The 16,072-nt window shown below is 43.5% G+C and overlaps 1 protein-coding gene across 1 annotated transcript; it reads left to right on the top strand.

Annotated features, from left to right (window-relative positions):
* Positions 1–6,503: 6,503 nt before the first annotated feature.
* On the top strand, positions 6,504–13,459 carry ERP29 (endoplasmic reticulum protein 29). Its single transcript, XM_090292272.1, has 3 exons — positions 6,504–6,738; positions 10,962–11,100; positions 12,849–13,459. Exons 1-3 carry the CDS (start codon positions 6,595–6,597, stop codon positions 13,349–13,351), a joined length of 786 nt encoding a protein of 261 aa, XP_090148398.1. The 5' UTR covers positions 6,504–6,594; the 3' UTR covers positions 13,352–13,459.
* The last annotated feature ends 2,613 nt before the right edge of the window (positions 13,460–16,072 follow it).

Consider the following 16,072-nt stretch of genomic DNA (forward strand, 5'->3'; position numbering starts at 1 on the left):
GTCAGGTTCTGAATCCTAAGTGGCGACAGCTGGTTCCACCCCTACCTGAGCTGGGCTCCTCCCCTCCCAATCCTGCCCTGTACCTTGAGGGCAAGGAGAGAAGGTGGCAATAAGTGGAGGGGAAAGCCAGCAGAAAGAACAAAAATAGAAAGAGCAGGTGACAAGGAAACAAAGTTCTAAAAAGCGTTAGGAGTTATAAGAAGGGGCAAGAGGCAGAAATAATAAGTAGAAGAATGAGTCATAGCAAAAAGGCAAATAGAGCTGTAAGACAGACATGGAACAGCAAAAAAGGGAGAGAAAATGGGGAAGGGAGATCTGCTTAAAACTTGTGCCTTTTTAGAGACAGAAGCCTGTGATGGGAAAGACAGACTGCATATTCACTCAATCAATACATTTTTAGTAATACCAGAAAAAACTGTTATTAAATCTCATTTATTTGTTAATACTGACACCTTCAATATTCTATACCAAAAATTCCCACCAGAAATATAATTATATAAATTACATGAGTCATGTAATATATTTATGTTTATGTACCAGCTTTGTGTAATGTCTTGTATTATAGAAGATATAAAGACAAGTAATATACAGACCTACACTTCCAGGAGCTTATGATATAGGAAAAATAGCTAGAATAGCAAAAAATCTTTGTTTTTAGAGAGAGAGAAGCAGGGGAGAGGGAGAGGGAGAAGAAGGGGGAGAGGGAGAGAGAGAGAAACATCAATTAGTTGTTTCAGTTATTTATGCATTCATTGGTTGATTTTTCTGTGTGCCATGACCGGGGATGGAACCCACATCTTGACATATCTGGAGGACACTCAAACAAACTGAGTTATCTGGTCAGGCCTTGAATACCAAAATCATAAATTATCTGCACACAAAATAATATATACTGATCAGCGTTTGAACATATTTTTAAGAACTGGTAAAATCTGGGCAAAAACTGGAGGAAGGAGAAAGCAGAAGGAAGAACATTTCATTTATATAACCATTAATTTCATCTAACAATACAGTCGACAAATATTTATTGATAACATAAATTTTAGATCATTTGCATGACTTGAGTAATTTCAACATATGGCTCATTTATTCATATGAGGTTAAGAATATAGTGTGGAGACCTATAGCCAAGATCGCTCTACTCAGCAAAGCTATCATTTAGAATCAAAGAGCAGATAAAGAGCTTCCCAGGCAAGTAAAAACTAAAGGAGTTCATCATCCCCAAACTATTATTATATGACACGTTAAAGGGACTTATTTAAGAAAAAGGTCAAAACGATGAACAATATATGGCAAAAAAATACATACCTATCAACAGTTGAATCTAAAAAACAAACTAAGCAAACAAGAACAACAGAGACAGAAGCATGGATATGGAGAGCGTTTTGCTGGTTCGCAGATGAGAGGGAGGTGTGGGGGTGAAGAGGTGAGGGGATTAAGAAGCACAAACAGGTAGTTACAGAATAGCCAGGGAGATGTAAAGAACAGTATAGGAAAAGGAGCAGCCAAAGAACTTATATGTATGATTCATGGACATGAACAATGGTGGGGGCATTGCCTGAGGGAGTGGGCAGTGCTGGGTGGAGGGGGGCAAAGGGAAAAAAATCAGGACAACTGTAATAGCATAATCAATAAAATATAATTAAAGTGAAAAAGAAGAATATAGAGTAGAAGACAGAACATTGTTAAGTGTAGGTAGGCTCTAATCACTTTGCTTAAATTATTAGATAAAAAAATTAAAATACCAGTAAATTTCTGGATCAGAAATCCCTCTGATAGGTCTTAAGGAGCGTTTTGAGGCCTCTAATCATCTCTCTATGTAATAAGGGTAAGGGGACTAATGACAGCCTCACCAAATGACAAGGGAATGCTTTCGAACAAAGGACTCTTGTCTCAGCCAAGAACAAATCTCAGATTGTTCAGAGAGCTGCCATGCCAGAGCAGCCCGCTGCTCTTGATAGAACTTTTTTCCTTTGGCATCTCTTCTAAAATGTCTATGCCAACAGCCAGAATGTAAGGATTTACTTTTCCATTTTTCTCTCTAAATTAGTCCCCTGCCTTCTTTATAGTCAGCACCGACCTCCTTTGAAATGTCTTTGGAAACATAATCTTCCCATTTCCTTTTCTATAAAGGTTAGCCCCAGCCCGAATGATAAAGTGGGTGGTGTTCATTTTCAGTTTTCTCTGCTCTTTACTTACCTCCTTAGCAAGCTCAAACATACTCTTGGCTCTCACTTAACATAATGGGCTACTCTATATTAACTTAACAGATATTCACTAAACTTTTATCATGAACAAGTTAATGCAGTGGATATAAAGTCAAGAAAAACACTTACCTAGTAAATTATTTTTAGTTAAGCCAAAATACTCAACTCAAAGATTCCTAGCAATAAGAGCTACCAATTACGTATTGTTGACTTCCAGCCAAGAGAGAGGCGTAGGCAGACATGCTTCACCTCCTCGCACAGCCATGAGAATCACAATTAACCTCAAAACAAAAACATCCAGAACTCCCAGAAAATTAAACTATATGGAAGTCCAACAACTAAGGACTTAAAGAAGAAATATTCATTCAAATGGGTAGGAGGGGCAGAGATAGGGAGCCAGGGTGGAGATGACACGATGTGGCAGCAGTGAGGTGGCAATGGTGACAAGGTGGCAGCAGCAGCAGCAGCTGGTAGAACGGGGGTCCCACATTCACCTGTGGTGGATAAAAGCCAGGAAGGACAAGTGGGGAGCGATCCCAGCACCAGGGCAGACCACGCAGCCCAGGGATCCAGTGCCAGGAAAGTAAAGCCTCATAGCTTCTGGCTGTGAAAACCAGTGGGGGTCGGGGCAATGGAAGAAACTGCCCATCTCTCAGGGGAGTCCATTTAGACACAGGCCTAGAACATACGCAAACCCACCTACTCTGTGAACCACTACCAGCACAACAGTCAGAGGGGCGCCAGTCACATGCAGGAAGTGGGTGAAGTGACTGGAAAAGGGGCAAGTGCTGAGCAAGCGGCATTGTTCCCTGACTCCTCCCCCACATACAGCGCCACAAACTGGTGAAAGCGGTCATCTGGCCATGGCAAATAACTAAGGCTCTGCCCCTTACAATGTAACAGGTGCGCCCAGACAGGGAGTCAAGGCAGCTCTACCTAACGCACAGAAATAAACACAGGGAGGCTGTCAAACTGAGGAGACAACGAAATATGGGCATACAACAGAATATTATTCAGCAACTAAAAGAAGTACTGATACATGCTACAGCATGGGTGAACCTTGAAAACATTACGCTAAGCAAAAGAGGCCAGTCACAAAAGACCACATATTGCTTGACTGTATTCATAAAATACGCAAATTTATAGTGTATTCATAAAATACGCAAATTTATAGACAGAAAATAGATTAGTGATTGTCTAGGGCTAGGAAGGTAGTTTGGGAGGGAATGGGGAGTGACTACTAATGGGCACAGAATTTATTTTTAGGGTGACAAAAATATTCTAAAATTAGATAGTGGTGATGGTTGCACACCTCTGTGAATATACTAAAAAACTATTGAAATATACACTCTAAATTTCACTTTTTAAAATTTATTGATTTTAGAGAGGAAGAGAGATATGTTGTTCCACTTATTTATGCATTCATTGCTTGGTTCTTGTATGTGCCCTGACCGGGGGTCAAACCCACAACCCTACTGTATGGGAATGACTCTCTAACCAGTCAGAGCCTTGAAATGTACACTTTAAAAGGATGAATTGTATGATAGGTGAATTATATCTCAATAAAGCTCTTGCCAAAAAAATGAAGTTTGGAACAAAAGCAGAGAAGGAAATGTCCCATTGCTGAAATTCATGGTGTAATGATTAATAGATAACATGTTTCTTTCTTTCCTACTGAAGAGAATAATATTTAGATTAAAAAGTGTAAAATAAACATTGCAAAAGGGAACTGAGGAGAAAGATTTTGAGAGAGCACCGAACTGTTCTAAATGAATCCACTACTCCTGGCCTGAACAAATTATACTCCAGGACTTTGATAAAACTTGCAGGTTAACCCAATAAACCACTGAATGAAATCTGAGAGTTCATGTAAAAATGGGAAAATTGCTAGAAATTATAGAAAACTGGTGATCACTAAAATTTTTTTATTTTTATAAGATGGTAAAATCTGCAAACCATAAGTGAAAGATCTTAGCATTGATTCCAGACAAGATTCTAGAATGAACTATTCAAAAGATATGTTTTTAAACAACTAGAAAAATGTAACCCCTAAGTCAGCATGAATTTATAAATAATGATGCCTGATTAAACCCACTCTCTTTTTGGATACAATTACTAGACATAGCACATATGATATTTTGAAAATGCATCTGGTAAGAAATTTTGTGATATAAAAATACAGAAATATAGACCAAATGAAAGCACAATTAAGGGCATTTCTCAAACAAACCTAAGGGAGCGCTAATTCATTGATCAATATCAATTTATAAGTGACTTCTAGTGGAATCAGCATTCTGACTTGGCACTATTCTGTAAAACTTTCATTAATGACTTGAAAGAAAATATAGTAGGCATATTTATCAAATTGTGTGTGCTACTTATCTACTGCTGCAGAACAAATTTCCACAAATTTAGTGGCTTAAAACACATTTAGAATCTCACATATTTTATGGGTCAGGAGTCCAAGGATAGCTTAGTTGGGCCCTCGGCTTCAGGGTCTCTCACAAGGCTATAATCAAGATGTTGAGAAGGTCACGTTATCATCTGAATACTCAAATGGGGAAGGATCTGCTTCCAAGTTCACGTAGTTGTTGGTCTAATTCAGCTTCTTGATTGTTATTGGTCTGAGGGTCTGAGTTCCCAACTAACTGTTGGCCAAAGGCTTTCATCACTCAGTTCTTTGCTTGCCCTGTGAGCTTCTGCAAGAAGACATCCTCCTAAAAGATGGAAGTCACAATCTTACGTAACCATAAGGTGACCTTCCATCACCTTTTCTGTATTCTACTGATCACGGATCTTGCCAATACACAAAGGGAGAGGATTGCAAGAGAGTTCATGTCAACAGACAGGGATCATCGGGGACCATCTTAGTGTTTGCCCACATGTGTAATCCAGCATGTCAAGTACTCCTCCAGTTCAGATCGTTGGCAATAGCTGTCCCCTCTCTGGAATGCTCTTCCCTCAGATAATCACATGACTGTCTCTTCTCATTCTTCAAATATCAGCTCGAAATCATGATCGCAGAGATGTAACATTTATGAAAATTCCAAAATATTTCGTTTGTGTGGCTTATAAGAGTACATAAAATAAGACAAAATACATGAACTGAAAGTGGGACAAAAGGAGAAAAAAAAACAACCTCTGCTGAAATCATTTGATTCCTGTATAGTAAAATCTCTGAGTTTTTTAGTATTACACCATTGGAGAAAAATATTAGAATAACAGAAATCCAAAGTAAAAAGTATCCTGCAATCTCATGATCTAGTCAAAACAATGTTTTGTTTATTCATGTCCTTGTCCATAGGCATATTTAATTTTTATGAAGTTGTAGTAACTCCAGAGCTAGTATTTTGTATTATACACTTCTGCTCAACATTATTACATAGTAATTTTTTTCCTTCTGTTAGAATCTTGTTTTCTTTCTCTCCACTCCCCTGGACTGTAACCAGTGCAATAGCCTGGTGTATTTTTCTCCATCTTTATGCTCATTAAAACATATCCAAATACATACATACATATACGGTGGTGGTTGTTACAGTATTTTTTTTTATGGTATCGCATATTGCTTTTCTCACCTATTATTTCATGTATCTCTTCACGTTAACACGCTGCGTACCGGGAAATTTAAATGCCTTTTAGAAATGACAAGAATTCTCGCCACCCGTATGCAGCGTGTTTTAAGAGAAACGGTTCTATCCCACTTGATGGCTGTATAATATTCCACACGAGATAATTTAGCCAACATTTCCTCTCAGGAGAGACACGTGGGTTGTTTCCAGATTTTGTTTTTATTTTCTTTTTTGCTTCTTCAAGCAGGTGCGGCACTCACCTCCGGGCAGGCCCGCCTGACACCTAGGGGCACGGCGAAGGGAGGCAGCTGCGGACGGCGGCCTGAGGGCAAACCTGGGCCAGCTGCCGCTCTCTCACACCGACTGACAGACTAACCGAAGGCAGGAGTGGATCCCAGCCGGCTGCCTGACGGCCCGAGGGCAGGAAGAAATAATGGCTGGCGTCGTCATCCTCACAGACGAGAAAAGCTACGGAACCGAGAGCTGCAAATCGGCCAAGCACGCGCCTCGTGCCTCTCCTCACGCGGAGGCGGACGGGAAAAGGGCGGCCGGTTGCGCGCCTCGCCCAGTGCGCGTGCGCCACAGCCTCACACCCTGCCCCGCCCCTCTTCGCCACGCGCACACGTCGCTCCTCCCTTTCACCCGGGGACGGCGCGAGTTATGTAGAGTGCGCGCGCACCGCAGCCCCCATGTCCCCGCCCCTCACGTGGCCGCGCCCCCTCAACCTAGACAGGCGTTGAGATTCTCTGCGGGCCATCCCGGTCACGTGATTCGCGACTCTGCGCTGTCTGCACGACAGCCTTCCTAGCTCCGGCGTTATGGCTGCCACCATGCCCTGTGCCGCTTCTCTCTCCCCACTGTTCCCCTTTTGCTTGTTCCTCCTGCTCCTCTGCGCTCCGCAGGGCAGTAGAGGCCTGCACACCAAGGGTTCCCTTCCCCTGGATACAGTCACTTTCTACAAGGTAACGGGGGCGGGGAACATCGCGCGCAGGTGCAGCCAAGAGTGCCCAGGGGAGAGCGCACCCGTGGGGGACGCAGGGGCCAGAGGGCTGGCAGGTGATCTGTAACGACGATCCCGGGGCTTCCCACCATATGATAGCGCTGGCGGACTCTAGGCCGAGGCCGTATCATGACCGTGGGTTTACACGCTCCAGGGGCCCCGCGCACCCTTGCCTTCACAGTATTTGTATTTGCTTCCTCTTTTGCAAAAGAGCTTCAGAGACCCAGGCCAGGGAACTCGATGTCCCTTTCCTTCACCAGTGGGGAGTGGGCGGTGCCAGGCGAGATCCAATCCTCGAGTCCCAAGTGGGAGACCGGGAGGGCTGTGCCGGGCGGAAGCCACAGCTCCAGCGGTGGTTGGGCGGCGGGCCGGGCAGAAAGCCGTAGTGTCAGCTTGCATCTCTGCGCCCCTCTTCCCTTGGCGTGGGTTGCAGCCTGCTTTGAAAGACGCAAACAATGTCCCGATAGCCTGCGTCTCCCTGAAAAGTACAAGCACTAAGAATAAGTTTCAGTTCAACCATCCTATAGGGAATATCTTGGGTCTGGGGACAAAATGAATAAAATAGGGTCAAGGCACTCCCCTCACTCCCAAATGTACAGAATTTGAGGGCCTGGCCTGGGTAAATGGCCGTTGGAAATGTTGAAGGCTGAATGCAGTCCCAAAACCCTCCGCTTGCACCTGTCTTCACCCTCTGGCAACTCTTAACTTTGCTTACAAGATGGGCAAGCTAAGGGTTTGAGAGAGAGCCCGTTGCTGTATTTTCTTAATTTGTACCCGTTGCTGGGAAACGAAACCAAGAAATGGTGTTCTAAATCGATCTCAAGTGGTTGAACCCTTCCTATTTCAAAAGGGTTTCTTATCGTGAATTTGGCACGTGTGGCCCATTCACGGCCAAGTTTCAAGAACTTAAAAGTGTAGGTATGGCTGGTTGGCTGTGAAGCACACCCCACAGCACCCTATGCTTTGGGGGCCTTTACTGGCAAAGTGTCGCCCCTACCCCCCCAAACATGGAAATGGGATAACATCACAGGCCAAATGTGGCTTAGATGGAGACTTTGCGCTGTAAAGTTAACATTCTTTCCTAATCCTTTGGTGTGTCTCCATCTTTACTGCTACCTCCAGATCAAAGCTACCATTGCAGTAGCTTCCTCTCCATATCGTAGCCTAAGTCCTACATGAGCTGACCCTCGCTCGCTTCCCTCTCCATTTTCCTTTTTGTTCCCTCTGCTCCAGCCACACATGCTTTCTGTCCTCTAAATACTCCTAGCTCATTACTGCTTAAGGCCCTCTGCACCTGTGACTAGAACATTCTTTGCCCAATCTTTGAAGGCTGGTTGCTTCTCATCATCCAAGCTTAGGTTAAATGTTACCTTCTCAGTCTTTCCCTCCCCCAGCCTAAAGTGCCAGGCACGTTATCCTGTTTGACTTCTGTGTAAAGAGCACTTGTCACCAATATATTTTCTTCTCTCTTTCATCATTTCTCGCACTACAGTGTTATATGCTTGGGAAGCATATAACTACCTTGCCTATTTTGGTCACTGATCATTTTGCTTAACCTAGCGGGTTATATGTCACAGAAGATGCTCAATAATAGTTTGTTGAATGAACAAATGTTTTCTCCAGTCCCTCTCTAAATCTCACTCTCTTCATTATTATTGAACAGAAGGGGAGCTTCCTAGTGTTATCATGTCCTGGGGCCTCCGCCCATGCTCTGCCTTTCAAGTGATTTCTGGTGTCTTTTTTTGTTTCTTGCCCTTCACCATCACAGAGATAAGAGGCCCTGTCCTTTTTCTTTACTGTCCATTTTCTTGTTCACTTAGAACAGGGCATGGCACATGATAGGCCCTCAGTACCTTTCTATTCAATGAATGTATGAGTAATGAATTCATCTGTACATTGAAGAAGCAACTTGCCTAAGTGCAGGTTATGGTGGAACCAGTTCCTCAAGGATGAGGAAAAGAGAGATTCCTAAAGCAAATAAGAGGTACAGACTGAGGGAAAATATATATATATATATCTATGTGTGTATGTATGTGTGTATATATATATATATGAAAAACTTATTTTGCAAATGCTTGCCATTCAAAACCATTCTGCCAGTGGTAAGAATGGTGAGAATAAAAGATGGAGGCCTCTCAATTCTATTTCAGTGTTAGAGCACTGTATTAATTTGTTCCACATTAATAACATTGTTATTATTAATATTATCTATAATACAAATATAGGTCCTTGCAGGTAAAAATCCTGTGTTGTGCTTTCTAAATTGTTTCCGACTGAACACATAGCATCTGCTATCAAAGTCTGCCCTAATTTTGTTCATGAAGCAGATATTTTAGAGCATCTGCTACATACAGGTACTGTTGGGTACCAGGGATACAGCAGAAAACAGGTCAGACAAGGTCCTTATTTTCATAAACGTACATTCTAGGGGAGAGGGCAGATAACAGACAGGCAAATAAGGATGTCAGAGAATGATTCATTGCAGCGAAGAAAGTAGAACAGGGTAAGCAATCGGGTGTGATGGAAAAGAAGCAGTATTAGATGGTATGAGTGGAGAAGGCCTCCATTAGGGGGGGATATTTGAACGGAACTTTGAGAGACAACCATGGGAAGAACTGGGGAAAGGGCATCGCAGCCAGCAGAGACAGCAAATGAAAAGGCCCTAAGAGGGAATGAGTTTGACGTGTTGAACTGAAATAAGGCTAGTAGGGCCAGAGAGATGTGATCTGATTTATATGTTAAGTTTTCCCTGCTCTTAGGCCCCCAGAGCTCAGACTTTTTGGGGTCAGTGACCACTTAAAGATTACCTGTTGCAGTGGCTTCTCCCTGTTCTCTTGTGCCATAGGCAGTGCGACAGATTTTTTAAAACCTAAAACTAAATGGACGTCAACACAATAGGGAACAAGGACTAACAAAAACTGGAATGATACCAGCCTGTGATGAAATACTGACTGGCAGTATTTGATTAGAAAAACAAGAAAGTTGTAAGAGGAAGAGAAGGCCACAATACTGACCAAAAGTAATCTGTTAAATCACATAAGTGCATTGGACAAAAAACCTTCAAAAGAAGTCGTTGGAATTCCTCCATATATATGTTAAACATAGAATTACTACATGACCCCTCAGTTCCACTCCTAGGTATATACCCAAAAGAAATGAAGACAGGTGGAAAAAAAAGCTTGTACATGAATGTTTACAACAGCTATTCACAAAAAGCCAAAAGGTTGAAACATTTCAATTGTCCATCAGCTGATGAATGGCTAAGCAAGCTGTGGTCTGTTTCTACAGTGGAATATTTATTTGGCCACAAGAAGAAATGAACTACCGATGCATCTACAACATAGATGAACCTTGCAAACACTGTGCGAAGTAAAAGAGAGCAGTCACAAAAGGCCACGTATTATATGATCCCATCAGAGTAGACAAATCCATAGAGACAAAGCAGATTAGTGGTTGCCAGGGACTGGGGGGAAGGAGGCCTCGGGAATGACTGCGCAGTGGGTGGTACGTGGTTCCTTTTCAGGTTGTAAAAGTGATCTGGGACTAGATATTAGTGATATTTGCACAACATTGTCCATGTACTAAATCCCTCTAAACTGTACAGTTTAACTTGGCTAAATTGGTGAAGTGAACTTTACAATTAAAATAAAAGTCCTTGGCCCTAACAGTCTGTGGTCTAGGGAGGGGACATTGTCCCAAGCCTGGCCTCTCAGCAACTTCTTCTGAGCCCTGAAATTGCAGAGTTCAAACTGTGGGCTCCCTAGCCAAAGCATCCTCCATGGTGCCAACTCCTTTATAGATGGTTAGTTGGTTATTTTTTGTCATTTTTCTGCTTCAGTGTTTACTGAGAAAGGCCCTGCTGGGATGATGGGCATGACAGGGGCCAGTGTACTATGTGCTGGGTCTCCTTGGCCTTACCACAGGAACATCTACAGCTTTATTCTAGACAAGGTAGTGTACGTCTTTGATAAGTGAACAAGCACCAATGGGGTACCCAGCACAAGGCAGGCATCACTAAATTGTTAAATGAATCACTGGGTGAGTGAATGACTATTAGTATGTGAGAACTTGTCTCCCTTGTGGCCTTGGTTTCCACTCTGTTTCTTAATCAGGGGTCCACTGGGAAAGGCAGTTAGCCCCAAAGGTTCCTGGAACCCCCAATTGCTCAGCTCTGTGCATCCTCAGGTCATTCCCAAGAGCAAGTTCGTCTTGGTGAAGTTCGACACCCAGTACCCCTACGGTGAGAAGCAGGATGAGTTCAAGCGTCTGGCTGAAAACTCGGCTTCCAACGATGATCTCCTGGTAGCAGAGGTGGGGATCTCAGGTATGGACAGGTCCAGACAACAGGGGAGGGCAGAAACGGAGGAAGCTAGGAATTATTTCCCTACTTGTAGTGGGGATACCTATTACCTTTCCCTCTGAGCTGCACGAAGGGTGAAAATGAGATCATGGCCTCTCAGGAAATCTGGTACCCACAGCAAGCTTAGCTTGAGCAGATTCTGTAACCACAGAGCCTCAGCTTGGCCTTGCAGGTGCCTGAGGGGAGGGAATCCACCATCCCTCACCCTCTGCCCTCCGTTGACATTAAATTTACCAGAAGAACTTGGAGTTCTTCTTGCAGGGGTCTGTGATCAGCTAGCTCTTTTGTACCAGAACTGTTGGGTTTTGGCTTTACCTCAGATCTATCAGTGTTGCCACTAAACCAAGGGCAGCTCTCAGACGCAGTGACAGCATTAATAATAATAGTGGCCACCATTCAGTGGTGTACAGTCTGTAAAGATGTATACAAGATGTTACAGAAATTGCATTTTTAATCTTCACTTGACCCCCACCTGAGAAGCCAGATGTATTATCTATCTCCATGTTCTACTTAAGGAAAACTGAAGCTCAATGCTTGGGGGGTGGGGTGGGGGGCTGACCCAGAACCCGACCTAAGTATTTATTCCCACATGCAATGGGGTCTTGCCTGTCTCAGGGCCCTCCCGGCTGGAAGGCCTCGGCCCCTCGGAAGCTGGCCCTGGGTAGAGAAAGCCGGCACACTTCTCCTGGGCAGTGGGTCACTTCTGACCCAACTGCGAGGTTCACTCCCTTGGGGCTTTTTCACGTTTATCAAATGTTTACTGTGTGCCAGGCCACTGTACCGAGTGTTTTACATGTACCTCATCCTGTGAGTAACTATGAAGTACTATGACCTGTTTTTCAAATTAAGAAACAATGCTTAGAGTAACTTGCTCAAGAGAGTTTAAAGTGGCAGAACAAGGACTGAAACCCCACACTTCATATTCTTTTACCTTATGATAGGCGGTCTTGGCCATTTCTTTGTGACAATGTAAGAAACCAGTTGTCACGGCCTCAGCCCGTGGACTGCTGTTGCCACTTAGGAAGGACACTCCAAATGCTAACAGCTACCACATATTAAGCACTTAACTCCACCATGTTAAATGCATGTATCTCCTCATTGGGTCCTCCCAGCAGTCCCCGTGTGACCTACCACACATGCCCCCGTCTCACTGAGCTCTGGCCAGACGAGTCTTTGTAATCCCAAATACACCCAGCTCATTGGCTGCCTCAGCTTTGCACTTCCAGTCTCTCCTACCAGACACTTTTCCCAGATCCTCACATGTCTGGCTCCTTGATATTCAGGTCCCTCAGCCCATGTCATGTCTGCAGACATGAGAACCTGAAATGGGCCTTCTTACCCACTGTCACGTCACCCTGTTTTATTCTCATCATGGCACTGAACATTTATGCGCATTTGTTTATACCTCTCTTCTCACCCTTAGAAGAATAGGAGCTCCCTGAGGCCAGAGAGCTTTATACTATTAATCACGAGACCCCTAGCACCAAGAACCGTACCTGGCACACAGTGGCCATGTAGTAAATATTCTTTCCGATGAGGAAAGTGAAGTTCGGAGAGGTTAGACGTGACTTGACTAGTGGCACGTGGCTAGGCAGTAGCAGAGGAGCGGCTCAGACGCAGACAAGATGCCTCTCAGCTCAGGTGGGCCTCATAGCAGTCCTCCGCGCTGCCGTTTCAGGGTCTTGCTCCTTATATCTGGTTTCTGTTCATAGATTATGGTGACAAGCTGAATATGGAGCTAAGTGAGAAATACAAGCTGGACAAAGACAACTACCCAGTCTTCTACCTCTTCCGGGATGGGGACTTTGAGAACCCAGTCCTATATAGTGGGCCCGTTAAGGTTGGAGCCATCCAGCGCTGGCTGAAGGGGCAAGGGGTCTACCTGGGTATGCCCGGCTGCCTGCCTGCTTATGATGCCCTCGCTGGAGAGTTCATCAGGGCCTCTGACGTGCAGGCCCGCCAGGCCCTCCTGAGGCAGGGGCAAGACAGCCTTGCAAATGTGAAGAAGGCAGAGAAGAAGTGGGCTGAGCAGTACCTGAAGATCATGGGGAAGGTCTTAGACCAGGGTGAGGACTTCCCGGCATCAGAGATAACCCGGATCACCAAGTTGATCGAGAAGAATAAGATGAGTGACGGGAAGAAGGAAGAGCTCCAGAAGAGCTTAAACATCTTGACTGCCTTCCAGAAGAAAGGGGCTGAGAAGGAGGAGCTGTAAAAAGGCCCTCCAGGGTTTTCCAAAGTTTGGTGGGGGTGGGGAGGGAGAGTTACCGGCTGACTGTGAGACCCTCCTGGGATATAAGTGGTATGAGAGGAACATAAGAAATAAGAAGCCTGAGCATGCCCAGACTTTGATGCTGATATGACCATGCTTGGGACAGCTCTATCGCCAGTCCAGGTACAGCTGGAACACTTACTCAGATGGCTTGTGAATTTCCCCTCAGAAGGAATTGGTGCTATAACGAATGTACTGCCCACATCCTTGACAGGTGTAATTCTGGCCCAATTAAAGTTTCCATGTTTTGGTTAAGTGGACCCGAAGCCATTCAGTTTTCTTTTACAAATTATACTTTGGACTATGACCTGCTTTCTCCTTCCACTTTATGTTTTAATCCAAGCTGGTAAGATTCCACTGTAGCAGGGTAACAGACTGCCCTGGTAACACCGTGGAAGCTGGTCCCAGTTCAAAGCCTGTCTGCCTTATTTCCCACTGGTGTTCAGACCCAAGTGGACTGGTTGTGGGTGGTAAGTTGTGCTGTACACATTTTCTTGTCCGTAAAACTGAATGGCAATGTTAATGAACCTCAGTGTGATTATTTTCCATGTTCCATGAAATATGTATAGGAGATTCTTAGTTTTGCTGATATAATCTGATAGGTTTTTTCAAATTCGTTTTTAGCCAGCTAAATGATACAATTCAGTCCAATGTAAAAGTTTCGAAAACGGGGGAACTATTTGCCATCTAAGTTACTTTGTCACTCCATTATTCACTAAATGCCAACTTTTAAAAAGGCAGAGGAGCATTGTATTGACTTCAAAATCTGTTCTCTGGTGTGATGAGCAGTATCTGCAATGGTAAACTTCGTAACATCCCCACTTTCATATTAACTATTTGAAAAGATCAACTACAGCTCCTGAAATATGCTGAATTGCACCCACACAAAGAAATTTAAATTGAATGCAGTTGGCAAATGACATGTTTTTGTTCCCTCCTTTTGTTTTAACCACATTGGTATTTAGTCACTGGAAACAAAAGCAGGCAAATCCATGTGTTGAATTAGAAGAAATGAAAACAATTGTGGTAGCTTAGGCTAACAGTTCGACTAGATACAAGGTGCTCAACCTGAATGCCTGCCCATAGCCAGCATAGGTACTCTCAACATATTTTTGAAGGAAAAAAATTTTTTAGGTTTTATTTTTAAAGATTTATTTTCAGAGAGGGGGGGAGGGAGGACGAAAGAGAGGGAAAGAAACGATGTGTTAAAGAAAAATCTATAGATTGCCTCTCATATGCCCCCCACCTGGTACCAGGCCCGCAACCCAGGCATGTGCCCTGACTGGGAGTTGAACCGGTGACCTTTCAATTCGCAGGCCGGCACTGAAAGTCATACCAGCCAGAGCAGTACTCGTCAACATTTGACAAAAGAATATACAGGGGCAGGCAAAAGTAGATTTACCATTTTGAGAACATTAAAGTTTATTCTTGTATTATTATTACTTACTTTATTACAACTGTAACCCTACTTTTGCCCACCACTGTATATATTTGGCCCACCACTGTATATCTTTCCCTACTCTTTCAATTCTAAGTTTTGGAAGATCCTTCTGGATGCTTCTTATCAGTAAACTTACTTCAGCTGTTCTAGGATTTTGGTTTTTGTAAATTGATTTGAGAGAGAGACCATAGATTTGTTCTACTTATTTATGCATTCATTCATTCATTCATTGGTTGCTTCTTGTATGTGCCCTTACTGGGGATTAAACCTGCGACCTTGGTGTATTGGGACGATGCTCTAACCAACTGAGCTACCCGGCCAGGGCTAGTTTTTTTCTTATCTATCTAAAATAGTCACTTTCAGAGAACTAAGTTCACTGTGTTATGGAAATCAGAGTAAGACAAATGGCAGGTAGGGAAGAACAGTTTCCACCATCTCTGAATGTGGTCTCATCTTCTCAATGGTGAGAGGTGGTAACATCCAGGGTACTTCATTGGATACCCAGCGTCCAGGCTGGGTATCATAAGCCTTGGGTCTTGAGTTGAAGAAACATTGGCTATTGGACAAGAGTAGATTATTGTACATCAGAGGCTCTTTATATGAAAGATTTTTCATTAAAGATGGGCCTGTTTCTAGTTGAGAGTCTGAACTGACTTGCACGACTTAGGGGTCAGGGATTCCTTCCTTCTACTTCTTAGCATCTAATTAAATAATATTGTGCCTCAGATACTACTAATCTGTAACAAAGGCTATGGACTGGTTTTCTAGAACCAAACAAGCATCTATTACAATTCTGAGGGAAGTTCCAGATAATTTGAAGCAAATGAGACCCTGGATCCAACGTGAACAATCTTATATTAAGGAATTTTAAAGTTATCTCAAATATTGCCAATAATAATTTTAATTTACCAGTAGTCCTTGGTAATTGGTGCCACAAAATGTTGGCATTAGAATTGTGTCAGGAAAGACTGATTGTTTGGTAGAGAACCAAGATACAATGGCAATTTGAACATGGCCATCAAGACTAAGAATGTGAGATGGTGTGGGTTATGTGTTGGTGGTCGGGGCAGGGGGTGGGGGAGAGTCAGGATTTTAGCTCATTTCATCAATGCTTCAGTTTGAATGTTATTCAGCCCCTACCCCACTGGGTGGTCTTACTTTTCCGTATGTAAAACAGTACATTACCTGGGACCTATTTATTGGGGTATGTGGAAGCTGGAGGT

This window comes from Furipterus horrens, unplaced genomic scaffold (assembly GCF_987537825.1).
Source record: "Furipterus horrens unplaced genomic scaffold, mFurHor1.1.pri manual_scaffold_11, whole genome shotgun sequence".
Taxonomy (NCBI): domain Eukaryota; kingdom Metazoa; phylum Chordata; class Mammalia; order Chiroptera; family Furipteridae; genus Furipterus; species Furipterus horrens.